This window comes from Hippoglossus stenolepis, chromosome 1 (genome assembly GCF_022539355.2).
Source record: "Hippoglossus stenolepis isolate QCI-W04-F060 chromosome 1, HSTE1.2, whole genome shotgun sequence".
In the NCBI taxonomy this organism is placed as follows: Eukaryota; Metazoa; Chordata; class Actinopteri; order Pleuronectiformes; family Pleuronectidae; genus Hippoglossus; species Hippoglossus stenolepis.
The window spans coordinates 8204857-8228437 of record NC_061483.1 but is presented as its reverse complement, the minus strand read 5'-3'; the positions used below and the strand labels follow the sequence as shown (position 1 = coordinate 8228437).

General features: G+C 43.0%; 1 protein-coding gene across 4 annotated transcripts; it reads right to left on the bottom strand.

Annotated features, from left to right (window-relative positions):
- Positions 1-7700: 7700 nt before the first annotated feature.
- mapk6 (mitogen-activated protein kinase 6) lies at positions 7701-23125 on the bottom strand. 4 transcript variants are annotated; one of them, XM_047339442.1, is made up of 8 exons: positions 22901-23125; positions 16906-17795; positions 16490-16807; positions 11520-11664; positions 10981-11145; positions 10649-10844; positions 10259-10376; positions 7701-10139 (listed from the first exon to the last, which is right to left on the bottom strand). In XM_047339442.1, the coding sequence occupies exons 2-8, from the start codon at positions 17140-17142 to the stop codon at positions 9042-9044; spliced, it is 2277 nt and encodes a 758-aa protein (XP_047195398.1). In that variant the 5' UTR covers positions 17143-17795; positions 22901-23125; the 3' UTR covers positions 7701-9041. The 4 variants fall into 4 exon arrangements, with proteins under 4 accessions (XP_047195398.1, XP_047195399.1, XP_035030210.1 ...); XM_047339443.1 differs by lacking the exon at positions 22901-23125 and adding an exon at positions 20777-21127; XM_035174319.2 differs by lacking the exon at positions 22901-23125 and adding an exon at positions 18514-18670.
- Between the last annotated feature and the right edge of the window lie 456 nt (positions 23126-23581).

Sequence of the window (23581 nt, the reverse complement as noted above, 5' to 3'; positions counted from 1 at the left end):
CAGTGGTTTGATCCCTGACTCTCCCAAGTGTCCTTTGACGAGACACTGAACCCCAAATTGCCCCTGACGGCCGTGCTGGCAGTGTGTGAATGATGTGTGATAGAGAAAGTGCTGCAGATGGACTGAATGAATGTGTGTGAATGGGTGAATGGCAAAACAGGCCTTTGAGAGCCCCCCCGCCCCCTCACTCCATGCAGGTGTTCTGACCAGCCAGTAGGAGCCACTAGCGCAGCAACAAGGACATGAACCTGTCTTTACCACAACCTGGAGCACTATCAAATGTGTATTGTGGGATCAAGCCGCGAGCCACAGGTATCTGTAATAGTGCTGGTAACTGGATCTCTGTGAGGCTGAAGCTTATACGGATTGTGTTGCCTGTTTCATCTGCACGTCTCGTTGCTGGCAGTGGCCCCTGACTCATGATGAGCTTATTCCTCGAGGTACAATCAGTGATCTAAAAGTAAATTCAGAGGTTGTGCCAACACCAACATTTAGATACAGAACCGGAACATGAGTCCGTGACAAGTTTTTTAATCCATAAGACAAAGTTTGCTGAGCTCTCCCACTGGTAGTCAAAAGTCTTATTTTGAGCTTGTGAAATGATGTTCACAAATAATTTCACAGTCTATACTTATATACTTATATACTTATATAAAGACTACGTACGTACTGGAGGAGTCAGGGTTTTATACTGCAGCCGGGCACCAGGTGGCGATGAAGATGGTTTGGTTTTTGGAGAACTGTCTTGTGGTACATCTTTCTACTCAGTCCATGACCAGGACCAAGTGTCACAACTGTAGAAACTATTGATTTGTTGATCCATTCTTCACCATCTGGGAACAGAAATGGATTATTGATTTGAAGACTTATTATGGCTACAGCACGATTGTAATCTACCATTCTATTCAGCTTTGAAATGTAAAAAACAAACCCAAAAACAATAGACATTTCATTATAAAATCACAATAAAAAACTAGCACCTCTGCTAAGGTCCAACAGTCCCCTTAATTAAACCACATTTAAATTCATTAGATCCAGATTTAGATTCTCATAAATATCAGTTCCCTTAACTTGCCAGATTTTTTTCCCATAAAGATCCACTCTCTGAGAAATCAAAGTAAAGGGAGGAAATCTCACAATGTTAAAGATTCCTGTATTTAATTTAGTGGGTTCTTCTTTGGGTCATGCCCCACAACACTTTAATGGAAGTTGCGTGAGTAGTTTTTGCATGACACTGCTTAAAAACAAACAAACGGATAGGGGTGAAAACATAACCTTCTTGTCAGAGGTACAAATTGTAGTACCTGTGTTTATTTCACCACAAACCTGCTGTTGTCATAAATAGTCTTAAGCTCGTTTGGATTTGTACCAAATTGACAGAAGGTGTCTCTAATATTGTAAAAATTTAATTTCACACAAAATAAATAATATGTTATGCTTCATTGTACATTCATGCAAAACAAAACAAGCAGCTGAACACATAATAAGAGTCTTTCTTCTGGGGTCTTTTGTGTTTTTTCCTGAGAACACGCTGCAGCCTCAGTGTGTCGCGATAATATCCTGCCTTCTATCGTCGGGGGTGGAAGAATCACACAATCACCTCGAGGGCTCTGGAAGCTCTCGTGCATTAATCAAATCCACTTTTAAGCCCAGGATATGTTAATCCGTCCATATCAAAGACTGTCTTCTCTCCTTCACTGCGCCCTTTGAGCTTTCTAATGAAACCAATTCATTTACACACAGACAACACAGGACTGCGTCCAACGTCACAGGACTTCACTGTGAAGTGGCCATTCCACACAATGAATAAGAAAATAACAAAGCTTTATTTCAGAGGGGAGTCTCAGCTTATTCAATTATTCCAGCACCTGATCTGCTTTTCCTTCTGTTGCTCTGTTGAGTGATTGACGAGTCAGAAAACACAGGCCTATGATCGAACAACGAACCCTACACCTTTTGTTTTTCCATAATATAAAATAAATGAATGCAACTATAAGACCAGAAACGAAGCCAAAATATCCGAACCATGAAGGCTGCCATGTTTCTCATTTGGAGCCAGAGTCTGTGTGGAAGTGATCAAGGGATGGAGCCGTCGTCTGACTCTCGACCAATCGAGAGTCAGTCTCAGCTGTCATCCTGATGCTTTGCTTTCTTTTTATTGCATCAGATAACTAATTAAAACCAAACACTTGAACAAACATCAGTGTGATTAGAACTATATCTTTTAGAAAAATGTATTAAATGTGTACTTTAGATTTTTTAAGGAGGAGGTTTATGATATTATATCCAGCCAACCACCAGAAAACTAAAATGTTGTATGCCTCCGCCAACCAGTGACGTTCCAGTCGCTCCAGGGGTTCCAGTTTGCTTTCACAGCAATATGAGGTCACTGTGACCTTGACCTTTGACCACCAAAATCGAATCATTCCATCTTTAAATCCAAGTGAACATTTGTATCAAATATGAATAAATTCTCTCAAGGTGTTTTTGAGATACCATGTTCATAAGAATGGCACAGACAGACAATCGGAAAACAGCATTTAAAATGAAAAGTTATTAGAAAAATCTTCGTATTTTATCATAAAAACAATCCAAGAACCATGGAAATAAGTTACACCAACCCAGAACAGTTACTAACGAGATTGAGAAATATTTCAAAATAGAGAGAGAACAACAAAACACACATAACAGAAGGTTTAAAACTTTATCACAGGGTTCAACATACCTGATTTTATTTGCTTTTGACAAGCACTTTATTTTGAAAATTGGTTTTCCGTGCTTGTGTAGTTGGTCAAATGACATTTGTCCACTGCCTTGTTCTAAATCTGTTGTACTTGCACCACCGAACCTTTATCTAACACACATCAGATGACTCCTGCTGAGGGGAAGCTTGTGTTTTCATTTAGCTCCAGCAGCAAAAAATCCTACAGTACGAGAAGTATCTGAGTGTATCCACAAGGAAAATACAACTTTATTCCTCTTCATTTATAGGTGGAATAAAGTTGTGCTCTCTGTGTTATATAATTCATCTTGTCCCTACAAGATAATGAACTCATGTGCACAGTGTGATATTTCTATTGCACACAGTAAAAAAACATAAACCATATGCTTTGAGTCTTCTCTCTTTTTATTAAGGAAACTCTTCCGCTGAATTGCAAGTCTCTGCATAATGAACGTGCTTTACCAGGTACAGTCGCTGCTTCTAAGCAGATTGTATCGAGGACACGGTGACTATTAATAAACCTTTAGAATAACTGTCTATGAATGAGGGCACCACGTCAGACCCTGCTGTTTATTCAGTTTCATTCAGTTTTATTCGTGCAGCACCATCATCTCATGGCTCTTTACATCCCAAGGTCGAGACCTCACAATATCATACAGAGAGGAGCAGTTCTCATAGTGAGCAGGTTGTTGAGCAACAGTGGAGAGAAAAAAAACGTTTCAGCTTCAAATTCATCTTGTTCAACTGAGAACTAAAGGATCTTTTTCAAGTGGATTCATCTTCTGTCAAAGTTACGCACAACTTAAAAATGTTCAAACTTAAAAACGAGAGTCCCATATCCGGAGGTAGCAGCCGCAGGTTCGTTTCTGATCCAGCTCTTTGCTGCACGTCTTCACCAAGTAGTGTGAAGAGAAGCCCAGCCAACACGACAGAAAATGAGTGAGTATTCGGTTGTATTTGTGTTGTGTTGCGAGTATTTGGTTGTGTTTGTGTTGTGTTGCGAGTATTTGGTTGTGTATTAGGTTGGATTTGGTTGTGTTGTGAGTATTTGGTTGTATTGTGGGCCTAGCATTAGCCTCGTGCATATAATTAGCCTGCAAATTCAGGTAATCTGACTAAATTAATTGAGAAACAGGCTAATGTCATGTTAGCTAGCTATATAAGAAGCTAGCTTTGTCCTTTTCAGATCAACAAACGCCACAGTGAAGAAAATATATTGATGTGAGAATGAAGCTAGCATGTTATATAGCTAGCTAACATGATGTTAGCCTGTTTTTGTAATTAATGAAGTGTAGTTGGTCAGAAGACTTGAGTTGGCAGAGTAAAGTGTACCAGACGTGTTCGTCACTTCTTAGTATCACCTGGAAACACTTCTGTTGGGTTGTAAGTATTTGGTTTCGTTGTGAGTATTTGCTTGTGTTGTGAGTGTTTAGTTGTGTTGTGGGTATTTGCTTGTGTTGTGAGGGTTTAGTTGAGTATTTGGTTGTGTTGTGAGTATTTGCTTGTATTGTGAGTGATTAGTTGTGTTGTGAGTATTTGCTTGTGCTGTGAGTATCAAGCTGAGTATATGGTTGTGAGTATTTGCTTGTGTTGTGAGTGATTAGTTGTATTGTGAGTATTTGCTTGTGCTGTGAGTATTAAGTTGTGAGTATTTGGTTGTGCTGTGAGTATTAAGTTGTGAGTATTTGGTTGTGAGTATTTGCTTGTGTTGTGAGTTTTTGGTTGTGATGTGAGTATCAAGCTGTGAGTATTTGGTTTGAGTATTTGTTTGTATTGTGAGTGATTAGTTGTATTGTGAGTATATGCTTGTGTTGTGAGTTTTTGGTTGTGTTGTGAGTATTTGCAGAGCATTTTGTATTTGCGATGAATGTGTTGCCAAATTGATGCAGATGTTTTCTCCATTTGCACGTTTCCTTCACAGCGTGTTGAGCTCTCAGCCAACGTATTAACAGCTTCTCTCCCTCGCCATGGTCACATTAGCAGGGCTGTTCGTGGCCTGCATGTTGAGTCCATACTCCAACTCCTTCTGTCTACATGTTGGGATGTGAGTGTCGCTTTAAGACGGACAGGAGGAAAATATGACTCTGCTGGCTGCAGAGCATTCTCACATGACCGGGAAACTTATTCACACAGCTTGTATTATCAAGGACATGGTGGATGAAAGCAGTCGCCTGTGTTCACTGTCCTGTGAGGAATCTCTAACGAATGCTGAATTTATAACTCAGCTGTCAAAACCGCATCTTGGACGTAGTAGGAGAAGATCAGCGGCTCTGATGTCAGCGGTCGGGAGGCTGTGTAACTCTGGCAGTAGGTAAATGTGCAGGTCCCTGAGGGCCAATGTCTATTTATAAAGGCACTTTGTGTCCTAACTTTAGTATCCAGCGCTCGGCCCGACTCTGGTCTGAATATGGACTCGCATTCTGACACTGAGGAGCCATAACGAGCAGCCTGGAGTTGTAGCAGATCACTATCGCCTGATGCTTTGTCTCCACATTTATTCAACTGCGCTGCAAGGCCTCAGCCAAGCAGTTCATCACATTTATATAAGTTATTTAAGCACTTTCCATTGGCGGATCTTCTACAGAAGCTAAAGCAAGTTCCTGGTCTTTGCAGAAATACTCCCAACACCGAAGTTTAATTGGGCTTCCGGGAAAGAGAATAGAATTAGCGACCTTGAATTAAGGGGTGATGCATTAAGCTACTGTCAGCTGACGGTCGGTGAGCTGAGCCACTTATCTTGGCGTTGCTGGATTTTATTTTTAACCTGACAACGCCTGACAGGCCCCAGGGTACCGGGGGAAGACTGCGGAGTGCGGAGGATGACTGACAGTGAGCGAACATGAGAAAGTGAGGGGTGGAGGTGCAAGGCCGAGGAGAAATGCACAGTATTAAGATGTAATTTGAGGAGGATTGTGTCAACAGAAGGGGAAGGATGGAGGAGTTTGTCTTTGGTAACGGGGGACAGCCTGTGTGGTGTTGATGTGTTGACGTGTGAGCGGAGATGCAGGCGGTGAAATCAGAAACATCCTCTGGAAGAGCGAGAGCAGAAAGATTGATGGGAAAGAGGAAGTTGTGGAAAAATGTACGAGACGACCTGAGGAATGTGAACCAGTGAAAACACCACGACATTTTGTCTCTGAGTATTTGGCCATTATCTACATTTAGTCATTTTCTCTGACTTGGCACATGTCAGGCACCTTAGCTCCCATCTGAGTATTCCAGCAGGGTTTAATCACTGTGGCTGAGGATTGTGTTGTTACCAAGTGACCAGATGAAAACAACATGTAGCTGGCCTAATTCCTCCCGGCAGGAAGCACCAGCGAAGGAAAAAAAATATAGCCGGGCGCAGCTGCAGCTGATTATAGTGAGACAACCTTTGTCCTGCAGTTTTTCTCTTCCTGTAAGGTTGGATTTGTTTAAATGACGACAGAGTGTAGTCTGGTCAAAGATTTATTTATATTCCGTTATAAACCAGTTCATGACCTGTTCGGCTCACTTGTACAAACATTTATCTGTGAGGAAACACACAGAGTATCGAACGAAAACATACACACCGTACAATTCCATGTGAAAACAAAGGATAGTTATTTTAACATTAAAGTTTTACTCATTGCGGTGAACTCAGAGGTTAAACATGCTTCATTAAGGAAAAAGGCAATAGTGGAAAGTAACTAAGTACATTTACTCAAGTACTTCTCCAGAACGCTGCTGCTACACTGGCTTCCCTCCTAAAAGGTGCTTTATTAAATAAACTTGACTTACTTTACATTCTTTCCTACGTTTCAGAAGGAAATATAAAGCTGTTTCTCCAGTGCATGTATTTGACAACTATTTTACATTACAACTTTACAATTATCTTATTTATTATTTTTAAAATATCATAATGGATTATACCAGATGCTGGTTAAGTTATATTTCACATTTATACATCAATAGTGATAAATCAGTAATGGTATACTGGCAGAGGCTGCCCTACTTTTTCATACTTGAGTCTATACTTTTACTTTTTTCTTAATGCAACTCTTTCTGGGAGATGAGCATTTTTTACAGCTTGGAAGTTTTATTTTATATTAATAAACCAAAGACCCATTTAGATGGATATATATACACACCATATCTCAGAAAATAATCAATTCCCCTTGACAAAGATATTTAGCTATTTTAAAATGTACATCTTATACATTAACCATTTAAGCAAAAACCTCTACTGCTGTTTTTTGTCCACTTCCAGAAACTTAAATCTAAATTTTTAACAATAACAAACGATCAATTAATCTGTACATCTGTCCCACTGTAATTAATCTGTAGATCTGCAGTCTGTGTGTTGTCATATTATGTTCTCATGTCGTTGCCTTGCCTCACCTCTGTGTGTCCTGTGAACGAGACACTAACATCAAACCATTTAGTGAAGATGTGGCTCCTCCCTCAGATCCCAGGTCTGACTGACAGGGCGACTTTGACAATGTCATCACAACCTACAGGAAACCGTTATTTCGACAATCAGATGTCGTCACCTGTTCTGCCTCAACCAACTTAACCCTGTGAGAAGCTTGGAAATGGTGTATTGCGTTCCTACACATTATCTGCTGACAGGGAAATGAGTCACTGTTGCAGAAGAAGCAAAAAAAGCTTACGGCACAAACAGGGAAATGTGCACTTTTAAGTAAATTCTGCTTGTAGCAGCTTTAACCCAGGTGGGAATCTGTGCACCACATAAACAGCTCTGAAATGTGGTGTTGCGACTGAGCCAGGCCTACATTTAGACGGTGAGTCAAAGCTCGTGTCCCCAGCTCTGTGTAATTTAGTCTGCCTGTTTAGACATTAACAGTGAGTGTAGAGGTGGCAACATCGCCGTCAGCACAACCACAAGATCCTTGTCGGAGAAAAAGCACCGTCGTACACAATGTAAGTTCCTAAATACGAGTTAGCTGAGGGATGAGGTCATCACTGACCAGGAACAAAGAGAAGCACTCTTGACTCTTTGCCAGTAATTTTTATTTTGAGATATTTTGTAGAACAGGGGAACCAATGATTACAAAAAAAAGTCCATAAGTGTCCTACATGCTACACCTTAACCTAATTCATCATGCTTGCCTGGAAAAAGTACATAGAAATTTAACAAAAAACGTACAATTAAAACTGATGTACATTATACTCACCATTAACTTTACTTTTAATGTACCTTTCTCTTGCTTCCATGCACGCATTTTTTTTACATTACATTGAGATAAAAAAATTAAGACTTTTAGGCGCTTCTTGAAACCATAAAGCAGTTTTTCCACTAAAAACAGAACGCACCTTTAAATAAAACAAATAATGAACAGAGAGAATGATTTCCATTGGGACAAAATTGATGGAAAACAGAAAGCCTTGACTTCTTTTTAGAACATAAGATGAATTTGCATCCTACCATAAAACAAAAAGGAACACTTGCACGCCGATATAGTGCCGAAATGAAAATGGAAGTCTGTCCAACTCTTCAATCTTCAATAATCACATTGAAACAACACATTTTTTTTGATAAAATAAATATCGCACATCTGCTAGAAATAAATAATGATTACTGAAACACCTCACTATGTTAAATGCTAAAGTGAGACAGATTTCATCTACGCGACCACTTCATTTCATGGCATGAGGATGGTCATGTGTGTAAAGCACTAGTGCGGCTTCGAGTGTCTCTCGCGGCTGTTACCTTGAGGTAGATAACACATTTACATTAACGCCTACGATAATGGTTGCTGCTGGCATCATGTGTCAGATTTACAGTATGAAAGGGTTTAATAAGGAAGCTTTTCTTTGGGGGAAATGGTATAAAGTCAAAAGTGAAAGAAAAAAAAAAAAAGACACCTCATCCACCTTTCCCCCCCGTGCGTATCCAATTCCAGGAGAGGTTGTTTGAAAGCACTTGAAAAGCCTACAGCAATGTTAACGTCTAGCATCCTTCTTTGTGTTACATCCGAACCTCGTTTCTTAAATCCTCTCCTCCATCCTTTTTCGAACTACTTGACTTCTCTCCTGCTCTGTTCATCTACAGTACTTAAGTGTGCGAGTGACTTGCCAGTTTAGCAATGAGGGTGTGGACGTTAACCCATGAAGGCCTGGTGGTCAAGGCTCAGAGTGATGACCAGATACTCTTTAAATATAATAAATCACCCCTCAACTCTTTAAAAAAAAAAAAAACTAACAAAAAATAATTAAAAGTAACCATAATTAAAAAAAGGTATGAAATGATTCAAGTACAATAATATACCATATTATTAAAAAACATAAGAACAAAACGGTCTAGATTTTGCACTGTGAGGAAGGATATATTTCTTTAATTAAGATGCTTGAAGATGCTGCTGTATGTTTTGTGGGCAATCTGTGGGGAGCATTTGACAGCGCAGGGGGTGAGGGACGCCTGGATGGATTTCAGAGGCAAGTCATCGGTGCTGTCAAAGCCGGGCAGGGCCAGAGAGTCCAGCTGCATATTAAACACTATCTCTGTGTTCCTGCCGAGGAAGCTCTCGTCCAGGTCTCTCCCCTCCGAGGGCTCCGTCTCAGGGCCGGCCACAGTGTCTCCGACCCCCTCTTCCTTCCGGCTGAACAGACGGTCCAGGTAGCTGGTGTAAGTGCTCTCCTTCTGGAAGTGGTCCTCTTTGCGAATGTCCCAGCACGCTTCGTCGATCAAACAGCCGTTCTCCTCCACCCTCTCCCCAGAGCCGAAGCTCTCCCAGGGGTGAGAAGGCCAGGGGCCGTCCCCGCCGACGACTCCCGAACCTCCTCCTCCTCCCAACTGGGCGAGGTTTACCAGGCACTTCTCCTCCTTCTCCTGACTTATGGACTTGGACATGGAGCCTGAGCGGGGGGCCTCCAGCAGAGAGACGGAAGTGTTGAGCTCGTTCAGGAGACCCACTTCACTGAGCAGGGCCACCTCCTGACAGGGCTCGGGCTGCAGGCTCAGTTTGATGGTGCTGGCAATAAAGGAGTCAAAGTCAAAGCCTTGGTTCTGCTGGCTTTGAGGTTTATCCGTCTGGTGTTTCTCCTGCTCACTGTCCTTCTCCACCGGACTCTGGGTCTTCTCGGCCTCCTGCAGTGCGATCTGGGCCTTCACCAACCCGTTCTTCTCGCACTTGCTCTTAGCCTTACGGTCCGCCTTCTCCTTGCTCTGCTGCTCCTTCCAGTTGGAGAGGTCGATGATGAGTTTGGGCTCATAGTAGTGGTTGACTTCACTGTCCCTCCAGATAAGGTTATCCAGGTAGGAGGGGGATACCGCCTTGTAGTTACAGGTGTGGCTACACTGCAAGTCACAGTATTTGTTCTCGTGGTGGTCGTCCTGCCAGGATCGCTCTGGCGGGAACACACTGGAGTAGTCGTAGGACGGCTCATCCAGGAACTTCTCCCGATCTCCATCAGCATATTTACGAGGATCAACCTGCAAAGATACAACAGCCCAGATTAAAAAAAATATGAAAAAAAGTTATAGGAAATAGAGGACAAACTAATTTTTTTGAAACGAGTATAGAGAAGATTTTTTTAAAGTCCAAAACACACCTGGACCTCCTCCTCATCTGTTACATCAGAGAGTGCCCTGGGGTCGACCTGAACTTCATCTGGGTCATGGGTGCTGTGCAAGTGCCAGTCAGCCTCTGACAGCTGGCTCTCATGATACCTGATGTGTGTAAGAAAGAGACTCTTTAAGTACACAAACTCACTAAACACACAAAATTACACAAAAAAAAGGCTCCAGTACAGGATCCAACTATGCAAACAAACCATTAAAGTCATCAAGAAAGAGAAAAAACTTCTTCTGGTCAGGTGGCCTGTGTGTCCATATGGTCACTGCTTAGTAGAGCGTAATATTTTACACACAAGAAAAATATATCACTTTGAGTCTAAAAAGTGGAAACAGAGAGCAGTAGAGGGAAAAGTGAGCAGACATACCTGTCCCAGGTGTGGCTGTGGCTCTGGTCCATGAGCAGGATATCATCTACTTCATCCTCAATGTGGAACGGGTGCAGAGATACAGGTTCGTCCAGGGGGAAGGAGTAGTCGGCCATATAAGGGTGTGCAAGGGCCTCCTCCGCAGTCAGACGATCCATAGGGTTAAAGGTCAGGATCTTCTCCAGGAAATCGAGGGCTGCCGAGAGAAGAGAGGGAGGACAATGAGATAACTGAAAAACACGAGATGTGATATTTGACAGACTTTTGTGTGAGTTCATAAATACTTCATTGGTATGCGAGTATCCCTGAATAAATAAATAAGCGGAACTCACCCTGTGGACTGACGTCAGGCAGCAGCTTGGCCAGTGGCGTGTGAGGGTTGGACATGTCGCTGCGGATGAAGACGGGGATGACACTGTGGAGCTCCTGCCGGTCTTCCTCCCGCAGCACAGGGATGGACTCCAGGATTAGCTGCATCTGCTCAAGTTCGTGGGCTCCTGCAACAAAAACCATCAAGCACTTTCTTACTAACAGAATTAAACAACATCCAGCTTGTGCATGACTGAGTTAGTTAGATTTGAGCCAAGCTGAGCGTGGCAGATCATGAGAACAGAGATGTTATTTGCCCTGTGTTCAGCTCAGGGCAGTTTCAACAAACAAGAACAGTCTGTCTCCTCCAGCTGGATTTGCAAATGAAAGGAATAAAGGACAGCAAAGGCTGATTCTCCGGTCTGTTCTGAAGTAAAGACACATTGACTCAGAGTACGAACATAAGCCTCGTCAGACAAGTCAGTCAACTTCTTTGCTTTTAACACTGCTTGCCTGTATGTTTGATAATGAGGCAGGCACAGGAGAAAGAATCAACATTTACCTGCAAAGAGGGTTTTCCCTGTGAGCATCTCAGAAAATATGCAGCCAGCGGCCCACATGTCGATGGCTTTGGTGTAGTTGTTTGGAGAGAGCAGCAGGCGAGGAGATCTGTACCACTTGGTGACCAGACCTTCAGAGAGATGACCCTGTGGTAAAAGGAGTCGAGACACAGTCAGTGGTACTCTGGTTAAAGAAAGAATGAACTAAAGCCACAATTGTCCAAAAACCAACCCACGTGTATTAACTGTTGTGTCATCATGTTTGGTTCATTCCCACTAAAGAGGCCCTGACCTCCACTGGTTTCCTTAGTAATAGATAAGCGTTAAACATTACTTTATGTGCCTTCACGTTTGCCATCCAACACTGCTGCTAACACGAGTCCCACAGCAAACAATGCCTGCCGGTTTGTGCATAACTCCCCAACTACTGTGCCGTCTCCTTGACGAACCCAGGCTGTGCTGGTCACGTGCATAACACAGCGAGATGGCAAAGACCCCGGAGAGAAAGAAACAGATGCGTGTAGGCCTTGTCAGCAGTCTGAGAGAGCGGGATAATCCCCTACTACCACACACTGACACACCAATGACACCAATTTGCACTCCACTCTCACACAGTGCTCGACTATTCACAGGGACAGAGGACACTGAACACAAAGAAAACTGACCTGTGGGAGTGTGGGGGTGTGTATGTGTACACACTGGGACACTGGGGAGGGAGGTGGTAAAACAACACCCTCACTGCCTTGGTCTTTTATGCACTGGTAGTTTGTGGTGAGACCAAAATGGTCATCTCATCACTAAGCCAGGCTCCTGTTTCGGCCCTAATTTAGCTGCAAATACTTGATGTCACCCTATCCTGGAGTGTGTCATTGCTCTGCATGCCCTTGTTTTGATAGGTCTATAAATGACATGCCATATAGACTGCACACACAACTACATCCTTCAGGTAACCAGGGTATCCGTTTGTCTGAGTCTAGCAGCGTGGTTCATCAAGAAACCTTGCACAGAGGACGAGGGCAGTAAGATGGTCGCGTCACACACAGGTGGATCAACACTCCTGGCTACAACCTGCTGGGCTGTTTAGCACCCACTCTGAGAAATGGCTAGTAAATAGTTTGACTTTCTCCATTGTGGTGGAGAAATTTGTGCAACCAGCTTTGCAGAGTATTGCAACAGAGATATGATTAGGTCTGGTTTAAGAGTGTGGGGTCGCTGCATAAGGCCAAGTGCAGGATGGACTCTGAACTAAAAGAAGCAGATTAGAGTTTGCCTAGAAGCTGTGGACAAAGTGCATTTTCAGCCTGCTTTTTCCTTTAACTGATTTTCAAAGTGGGCCAAACATCACAAAGACAGACACAGGCATTAAATCATCAGCCATCTCGATGCCTGAGGCAACAGTTGGCGAACCTGATCTAGGTTAGATCAGGCTGACATTTAATGAGTCATACCAGGCTCCCACAGTGCATCAGGTTTAGTCACAGCAACCTTTCGCATGTCGGACCAGGTGCGAGTAAAGGTAGCTGGTGTTGAGTCAGTGAGAGCTGTGCTGCTTCACAGAAGGTGGGACTGAAGATGACAATGATAAATTTCCAGAACCACCCACACATTCGTGAAATCATTTTACAGGAAACATGACACTATAAAAAGAGAGACATGTGGCGCTTCACTGTAGTCTCACAACACATTGGACATATGGACCTTATTAATCCAGTTTATGTAAATGGTTTGTATTTATATAGCGCTTTTCTAGTCTTGATGACCACTCAAAGCGCTTTACATTACAGTTTGCCATTCACACACACATTCATACAGTGCATCTATTAGCAGCACATGTGTGATCTCCATTAATTGCAGCTACTTCTGGTTCTTAAAAGCAGAACCATCTTTTCAGGCTTGAAAAAAAAAAAAAAAGAGTGATACCAACTCTCTGAATTTCATCATGTTGACTCAACAGCGTCTCTCTGGTTGGATCCTGTGAAGACTGGTGCCAGACAGGCTGAATAATTGGGTCAAATATGTGTGTGTGTGTGTGTGTGTGTGTGTGTGTGTGTGTGTGTGTGTGTGTGTGTGTGTGTGTGTGTGTGTGTGTTCCTGCAGTTGTGGTTTGCAGTAGTGTGTTGTGCAGGATACTTATGTGGCACAAAGGACCTCTGTGAACCCCTTTAACATTCCTGAAAACTTTAGCATCGCAAATGACTGAATGCTACACAGCCAGCAGCAAATACGAAGACTCTTGACTGTAGGATCTCAACGTTTATATTAGTACAACTATTCTGACTTACAGTAGCAGGAAAACTGAATGTTTAACATCAACAAATTATCAGTTATGTCCCTAATAACTTTGGCTTAAGGTCTAGAGTTAGATCTTAACCTTATATCTGGTAAGTAGTCAATTATTTGACTATCAGATGTGACCTGATGTGAAAACTAATCCAAGCAGATGCAACATTACTTAGTGAAGACGCACATTATACGTGTTACACTATCCTGGAGTAGTTTACAGCCTCAGCTGCCCTCATTTATAACTAAAAACAGCTTGCTTAGGCACCACCAATGCTAAAGCTAAATACTGGAGTGTTATACCCACAATATTCTGTAAACATTATCCTTCAAATAAGGCCCCTGGCAAGGCTCCCACAACAAGACAAAGAGTTGGCTGGGAAAGGGAGGGTAAGTTAGAGTGCACGTGAATTCCTGTCATTCTTGATCCTGGGCCACCATGAGGGCTGGCCCTTAAAACAAAGCCATGCAGGATTAATCAAAGCTTGTAGGGAATCACGAAGAGTTGTGTTTTTAAGCCCCGTAATATAAAAAGTTGGGATTTTAGGAGGAAGAGGTGGGATCAATGCCTTTGTGCGTACACCGCTGGTACCACGTCAGAAACTCAGGTTCACTGGCAAAGAGCGCCTCTTTATTTAGAAACAACGTTATTCAAATAACATGCACTCATGCCACCCAGCTGCTCCTACTCACCCTGTCTACTGGAAGTAGAGGGTGGTTATGAGCAGATTTGCCCCCAGTGATTTTGTCCAAACCAACACTGAAACCAACTGTTTTTTTATGCCTATACACTTCACTGGGTGCCACAGTGTCATGTGGGGTGTTCACTTTCTAAACAAGCCTCATTTGGTCACGGTCACACACACACACACACACACACACACACACACACACACACACACACACACACACACACACACACACACACACACACACACACACACACACACACACACACACACACACACACACACACACACACACACACACACACACACACACACACACGAGTGCCATGAGAAAAGTGGTTGGCAGACATCTCAGTGCACCCCCCACATCACTATTGTTATCACAGTAGAGACAGATAAAACACAACAATGCTGTTTTGAACGGAAAGGAGGGTCAGAGCCTGTTAAAGTCAGTCTGACTACAGTGTTTGTATCCTTGACAAAACCTCAGGCAGCACTAGTCTGCTGCAGCACGTCAGCAGACAATAGGCCAACATGAGAGCTGACCCCGGCAAAGCAGCTTTTCAATACCCACTTACCAGCATATTTACCAATCAAGAAAAAGTGCTTATTGGAGGGAAAGTAGCCCACATGGCAAACACTGAGGCAAGGGAGGAGTGCAGCAACTATGGGTGAGTGGCTACGTGGACCAAAATGTGAGAGACACTCACTTCTTCCCTTGTTTTCCTCCTCTCATTGCAGAGACCTATTGTCTCCCCCTAAGATGTGACTAATATGATGATATACAAGTCAGAGAAGAAAATGTGACGAGCCTGCTTGTGGTGGTGATCTAGAAATGAGCAGTTCTGGTAAACAAGTGTGCATAAGTCTGTCTCAGAGTGATGTAAGACGTGGAGGGATCCTGTCTGTGTAGGGGATATGAATGAGGCTGTGCCAGCCAGAGGGATCACATCACGTGAGCCACTTCAGACCCACCGATGACTAATCCGAGACACGTGTAAGCATCTGACTGAGCGAGAGAGTGAGTGAGAGCTAGACCTAGATTTCCTCACATCACACAACCATATGGCCTTTGAGTGGAATTTGCTCATCCTGTTACAGAGGGCTTGCCACCTGGCTACAATTAGACGTTATCCACACTTCTCTCATACTACGATAAAAGCAACATACTTTATTGATACCACTACACTGCTTTACAAAATGCATTTCTGTTGTGTTAACATCTGGCTTTTAAGGCCCAGGTTTACGTTATGCTGGCACTTGATAAGAAACGAAGAAAAAGTCTTGTAACAGCCAAAGTAGACCTAGTTGTCTTGATACGGCAAGGTATGTGCTTGAAATTGGTTAACAACCTCAATGCATATATAACTGAGGGAAGTATTCATGCTTGTATATATATATAAATTGTCAATGTTTTAATCCAGTGTTTCCAAAAAGGCTCTGCTGCTTCAACATCATCGTTAAAAACCGGAGACAAGCTCAAGACTTAACCATTTCGGTTCGGCACACAGTCCGTTTCAAATATTTATTGTTTTCTTAATTCACCTGGGAATGTGGATTATCTTCATCTTTGTTAAGCCACATTATCACGAGCCCACTCATTTGTATATTTAGACATGGAGTTGAGCCCATTTCCAGATCCGATTGTACACACCGTTAGATCCCAGGGTTGTGCTTTCCACAGACTCTTTTCTCCTGAGAAGGGAAACAGAGACGGAGCCTCACGGAACTACGTCTCTTCTTGTTTACGTTCCTACTGTGGAACTGCGTCATTCTGGGAAACGCTGTATTATTAGGCAACAATGTAAACATCTCGTGTCAAAGCACTCTTCTTTAGGGACAGAAAGTGTGCAAACAAAGTTATCTTTGCCCTTCCAAAAAAACAAAAAAACGAATATGTTCAGGTTTAACCAAGTTAAACATGAAACCACCTGAGAATCACACTCCAAATTTCCCATGAAAACACAAGCTGATTTCAACAGATACCCAGAGGCACATCCTACCTTGTGAGAGTAATGGGGGTCCATGATGCGGGCCAGTCCAAAGTCCCCAATCTTCAGTACCAAGTCTTCTGTGTTGACAAACAGGTTGGCAGGCTTGAGGTCACGGTGCAGCACATTGGCAGAGTGGATGTACTTAAGGCCTCTGAGAAGCTGGTACATGAAGAGCCTGGCGTGGTCCTCGGACAGAAGGCCCCTCTCCAGCAGCTGACACAGGTCTGTCTCCATGTACTCTTGCACAATGTAGACTGAGTTCACCTCTGTCAGGGACACCACGTCCTCCGTAAGCCTGCGACCGTTGGGGCCCAGTGTCTCAAACACCTGGTGACAAAAAACAGGGAAGGGTCAGCAGTGAAAGTCAGTTTTCAAATTGAAAATGAAGAAACCCATTTATCTTCCATCGACCACTTGCAATTTACCTTGACAATGTTGTCGTGGTCCAGGCGTCTGATGATCTTGATTTCCCGCAGGGCATGCTTCACACTCTGGGGGTCGGTCAGGATAATTTTCTTCACAGCCACACGCTTGTCACAGTCCGTGTCGACTGCAGAGAACACAAGGCCGTTCCCCCCGTAGCCCAGAGGCTTCAAGTCCATGTAGCGGGAACCCAGGTCAAAGCCGTGGATGTTCATCAGCGACTCAAACTTCTCTGCCATGATGACTGTGTTTGGGCTTACACACCAAGCGTCTGCTATCTCTAACCTTGTGGTCGCCGGCCTGTTTCAAGTTCCAACTTTAACACCAGCACAGGAATTTATTGGACAATTCCCCTGCTGCTTCAGTGGCAGAGCTAACCGACCCTTGTACAGATGGCTGCTGCTGAGTCCCCCTATCTGGCCGTCACTGTCAGATGTGGGGCACTAAAGTGTAGTGAAACTTTCCTTCCATCTTGAATACGGGGGAGAAATTATAAAAGGATGTGTAGATATCTTTAAATGAGCAGTTTCTTATGTAGACTAGTGTTTATAAACTGCAATGGAATGGACTTTGAGGCAAATTAAAAAAGCACAGAGACTATGTTAAACTATAAAAGCTCGCAGTTGCATCCTCACAGTGCAAATACATTCAGTGTATGACTGGTCCTGAGCAGCATCGTGTGAAATGTGCCTTAAATGCACCTTTATTTCCTCCACTAAATTAGTTTCTCTATACTTATGAGTGTGATCTTCCTGTGTAGTCTCCTGATCTGTAGAACTGAAATGAGTCTGGCCTTGAAGTCTTCAGAGTCAGTTTACACCCTCAATGATCGGGTGGCTCCAGCTCGCCACAGTCACAATCAAAGCTATCCTCCATTTTACTTCGGTATAACCTGAAAGACAAGAGGGGGGGCAGCAAAGGAAAGATGGGTGTGAGAAGGATTCCAGTGTGAGTTTAAAGTCCATCATCTAACAACAGGATACATCCACTAAAAAGCCACCTTCCCTTCCGGCTCGGGAGTAAACGGTAATGGAAACGAACCCCTCCCCCGCCGGGTTTCGCCGCTTGCTAGTCCGGTTTCTGGGTATCGTCAAATTGAGAGATAATCCACAGAGGCTCAGCTAATTTCACATCCAGGATCCTTCTTTAATCAACACGTTACAACACTAAACCAGCTGCAAGTCACAGCTTGACTCCATTCCGCGTATTTGTGGCCTCGCGTGTGTCCGGCGGAAAGAAAAAAAAGCCCTGGAAAGGAAGCACAACGGCGGCGTGACACGCTGCTGACAGACCCCCGTCTACCTCCATTGATCACAGCCCCACGGTCCCCTGAAAACACACACACACACACACACACACCCGCGTGTACGTGGGACTCAAACCCGCCAACACGCGGTGAATCTAATGAATATAAAACCCGGTAAAAGGGTGAAACCGGGCGGCAGCGCGAACAAAGGAGCGGTTGTTGGCGGAGGCTTCTGACTACGTGGTGCGGGCTCCGGTCGCTTAGCGGCACAAAGCCGACGTCGGTTGAAGCGTTGAGAAACGGCCGTTAATCCACAGAGAGCCGAACGACACAGACAGAGATCGACGGGTGAGCGGTGACTTACAGTCCGAGTCCGTCGCATTGGTTACTTTGAGTGTTTAATCAAACCCGGACCAGGTTTGACTGAGCTCCGCCGCCTGAGCTCTGCGGGTCCTCATCGCCATTAGGCTCCGATACCACTGCCCCTGACGTCACGGCGCTGCCTTCACGGGAAACTCCGCGGAGAGCCCTTCACTGACCGCTGTAATTTACTGTGCGCGATCTATGATTAATCACTTATCATATCAATTACATTGTGTGTGATATTTCTATGTTGTATTATTATTATTCTAATTATTATAAAGAAGTCGATTCCGTTTTATCCTGCACCGGCCACTGTAATTTACTCTAATGCTGAGGGATCTACGATTAATAACTTATCATACAAATTACATTATGTTTTATATCTTTATGTTGTATTTTTACATTATTATTATCACTATAAACAATTCGATTAAGTTTGATCACTTTTGAGGCATTATTATCAGTGTATTATTTATCTCCACATGTGAGTAACACTCTCAACATATTAGTAACATACTTAACATATGAGTAACACACCAAGTAACACACTCAACTTATAGTAACACACCACGTAACACACTCAACATATTAGTAACATACTTAACATATGAGTAACACACCAAGTAACACACTAACATATAAGTAACACACCAAGTAACACTCTCAACATATTAGTAACATACTTAACATATGAGTAACACACCAAGTAACACACTCAACTTATGAGTAACACACCAAGTAACACTCTCAACATATTAGTAACATACTTAACATATGAGTAACACACCAAGTAACACACTCAACATATAAGTAACACACCAAGTAACACTCTCAACATATTAGTAACATACTTAACATATGAGTAACACACCAAGTAACACACTCAACTTATGAGTAACACACCAAGTAACACACTCAACTTATGAGTAACACACCAAGTAACACTCTCAACATATTAGTAACATACTTAACATATGAGTAACACACCAAGTAACACACTCAACTTATGAGTAACACACCAAGTAACACTCTCAACATATTAGTAACATACTTAACATATGAGTAACACACCAAGTAACACACTCAACATATAAGTAACACACCAAGTAACCCACTCAACATATGAGTAACACACTTAACATATGAGTAACACACTCAACATATGAGTACAACACCAATTAACACAACCAACATATGAGTAACACACCCAACATATGAGTGACACACTCAACACATGAGTAACACACTCAACATATAAGTAGCACAACATATTAAGTAGTCACGTGACATATAAGTACACAACACGGTACGCAGTCAAGGCACAGTAGAGAGGATACGAATAGATCAGACCGGATTAGTGCAAAAATAGATTCAGCAGTGCAAAAATACTTAATGGAAATTAATGATAAATACATTTGTACTCTAGGTTTCATTCACTTTAGCCACCAATCAGAAGTACTTTGTCTACTTACAACAATTACATTGAAACTGTATTACTGAAATTATGTTTTTTAGATTTTATATATATATATATTTAAAATATTTATTTAGACAAACTCAGTTCTGACTTACTTTGAACTATGTGGGTTTCTGACAGCCCTGTGTAATACAATAATGTGTTCAATCAGTAACATGAGGCACCACAGAGCTTGATGGTGTTACAATTTATAGGATTGCGAGATGATCGAGCGGTACTTGAACGCAGCAGGAGTCATTCAAAAGATGTGTCTGGGGTTCGAAGCGGCGGATCACGTGACAGCGGTCGATTCAAAATGCAAGTAAAGTGTTGACAGGACTGTGCACAACACGATAACATCATCCCAGCGATGTTTGCAGTAAACAGGGATGTTATGTTCATCTCCAGGTACAGACACAGCACATTTTAAACACAGCTCAGCGCAGACACTGCAAACCCTAAAGTATAGTGACAGTCTGCAGACATAGGCCTATTTCTGAAAAACAAACATGACAGAATTATTTTTGCTGTCACTTGTATTTTGTGATGAGGAATAGATGAGTCATTTAGAATGACCTCCATTGCCTTTCCAATTGCAAAACATTGTTTATCTTCCCTGAAATAGAGATTTCAGGGTTTTTATTTCTTCTCTAGTTATTATTTCCCAAATTCACAAACAGAAAATTCAGACCTGTCAACTACTGTTGCTTTATCTCGGTTGTGCGGTCACTAATAAATGATTTGGTTCAGATTCTTGGCTATAGATCCTATGTTTCTCTGCATTTGTCATCCATGCATGTTTACATACAGAAGGTGGTATTTGCGTCCTCTTCGCAAAGAGCCTGTTGTTTTCCCGGGTTTCCAATTCGTTTGCCTTTAATCGGTATTAGCGTTGTTTTCCGATGGCATCGCACAGCATCGCATTATTCAGTGGGAAGGATCCCCCTGACGGGTCGTTCGCTGCGGCTTGAGGATTTAGAAAGTCCATCTGGTGCATCCCTGTCCTCCAACACGTCCAAAACAACAACAACAACACCTCAAAACAAGAGGAGGTCAGCGGGGACGCACTGATTATCTCACTCCTCCGCTCAGATCCCTCCTTCAGACATGCGGCCGGTACGTGTGGATGCTGTGGATGGATGCAGGGCTGTGCGGTGGGATGCGGGGCGGGCGACAGCATCACAGCCGCAGCAGTCTACATCAGCATCCGCAGGGCAGACCATGTGAGGAGCCATGTGCCCGAGAATGCAGATTCCTCCTCACACGGGCCGGGGTGGGCTCTGCGATGGAGAGCAGCAGCCACTGCATGCGGACCGGAGCAGATGCGACAGACTCTGGGATGCATGTGAAGCCCACACCTCACATTCTTGCTTTCAAGGTTTCGTGGTTTATAATGATATTTTCCCTCATGCATCAACCCAAAGACATTAAGTTATTCAATATCTTATTATGATCCTTCTCATAGTTCGATTTGAAAGAGGCTTTGATGTATTGTTTTCTGTTTGTTAACATAGAAGTTTGTATTGTTTTAAAAAAAAGAAAGAAATTGTCTAAGTTTCCTCAAACACAGAGTTTTCTATTCTATTCACAAAGAGCGTTTTGAAGGCTTATTCATGCTAAAAATAAGCCTTTGTTTTGCTCCTCCGGGCTCCTGGAAGAAAGTATATAGCTGCAGACTGATTGTATCTTTGCTCTGAGGCCCCTGAGCTGAGGAGACAGACTCTGGGATGCATGTAAAGGCCACATCTCACACTTTGATTTTCAGTTCATTTCGTGGTTTATAATGATATTTTCCCTCATGCATCAACCCAAAGACATTAAGTTATTGAATATCTTAATATGACCTCTCTCATATATAGATTTCAAAGAGAAAAAAACAAATTGAGAAGCATTCAAGGAAGCTTTTATGTACTTCTTTCTCTTTGTTGACATATGACTATTTTGAGTTTCTATAGTTTTTAAAAAGAAAGACATTATGAACGTTTCTATGAACACAATGTTTTTGTTTCGAAGGCTTATTCATGCTAAAAATAAGCCTTTGTTTTGATCCTCCGGGCTCCTGGAAGAAAGTGCTGCAGACTGATTGTTTCTTTGCTCTGAGGCCCCCTTGCTCGAGCCGATTAGACAATTCGAACACCGTGTCCTGCTGCTGTAGCCGAGGGATCCGCTGCCAACCTCTCTCACAGCCAAGATTCACTGCATCCTCCACAAATCAGAAACTCAGAGAGACAAACTTTCATTCCATCATGGAGTGCACGCTCTTTGCAGGAATGCTCCCTCTCGCTGACCTCTTGTTCTCTTTCATAAGACTTGCTGATGACGGGCTACATCAATGATTAAATATTAGATTTGTAGACAACATATTGGCACTTGCTGAGTGCTCTTTCACCTCCGCTGTAAAGCCACACACCATGTATCACCCTATCTGTTATATTAATAACCAGATAGAGATAATCAGCTCACATTTAGATTCAGAGACGACAGCTTAAAACAAATAACCCTTCTGTCACAAACAATTACAAACAATGCGTTTCCACTAGGGTCTGCTGCAGGGCCCCGTCTGTTACACCATGAGACAAACAGCTGATTAAACCAAACACATTTGAGCAAGATTCTACAGTGGACCGACACTTACACTGCTGAGTTACTGTTACTGTATAAAACACTGTGTGGTCCCAGAGAAAACAAACACTGTTTCAATCCAGGAGAGCACATAGCATCCCCTGAGTCCCCGATGAAGTTATGAACGTGCTGTTATGACCCTCTCTCTCACACACACACACACACATACTCACTTAAACAGGTGTTCTGTATGTTTCACCTCCTCTCCTTATACATTTCTCAGTCTCAAGCCCACACATCCTCAGCATCACCGACATGTCAGATTCACATCCCCTTGTTCTTGAACGTAAAATGAAATCATGCCACTTACTGAGGCCAGAATTCTCCAGAGACCCCCGGAGGAACATAGTATACAGAGTTCAGCAGTCCATTCAGGAGAATCTCTACTATATCCAACAGTGCAAGTCTGACAGTGCAGACAGGTGGAGCGAGGTGTCAGTGCACACAGTCCAGAGTCTCCCTGCACTTGTGTGTGTACGTGCGCGTGTGTTCTCAAAGCCTTCAGGAGTGTGTTGTCCTATTCCATGTGCCACTGGTTGTGAGGTGGAGCTCCATGGAGAGCTAATATAGGCCCAGCCGGGAGAGAGAGGCGGAGACTGCTCTGTGTATGGTTTGGCCTGTCAGTGTGCCAGATCCCCTACCTCCTTGTGTGTCTCTCTCTCTCTCTCTTTCCCCTCTCTCTTTCTTTCTTTCCTCTGTCATTTTTAGATATTGCTCTTTCATTACTTTCTCTTCATGTTTTTGTCGTCAGTCGGTTGCAAGCAGACAGACAGCGCTAATCTCCTTCAGCCCGGAAGAGACCTTTGCAAATCCAGGCCTTGTGATTCAGGATTCTTATCTTGTCTTTTTTTACATCAAAGGATTACACAGTCATATAATGGATTACGGAAACCCGGCCAAACAATTGAACAAAGGGAAAAAGAAATGTCCATCCAGCTAAAAATAAAGCTGAAAATGGTCATATTATGGGACATACACACAGTATTGTTGG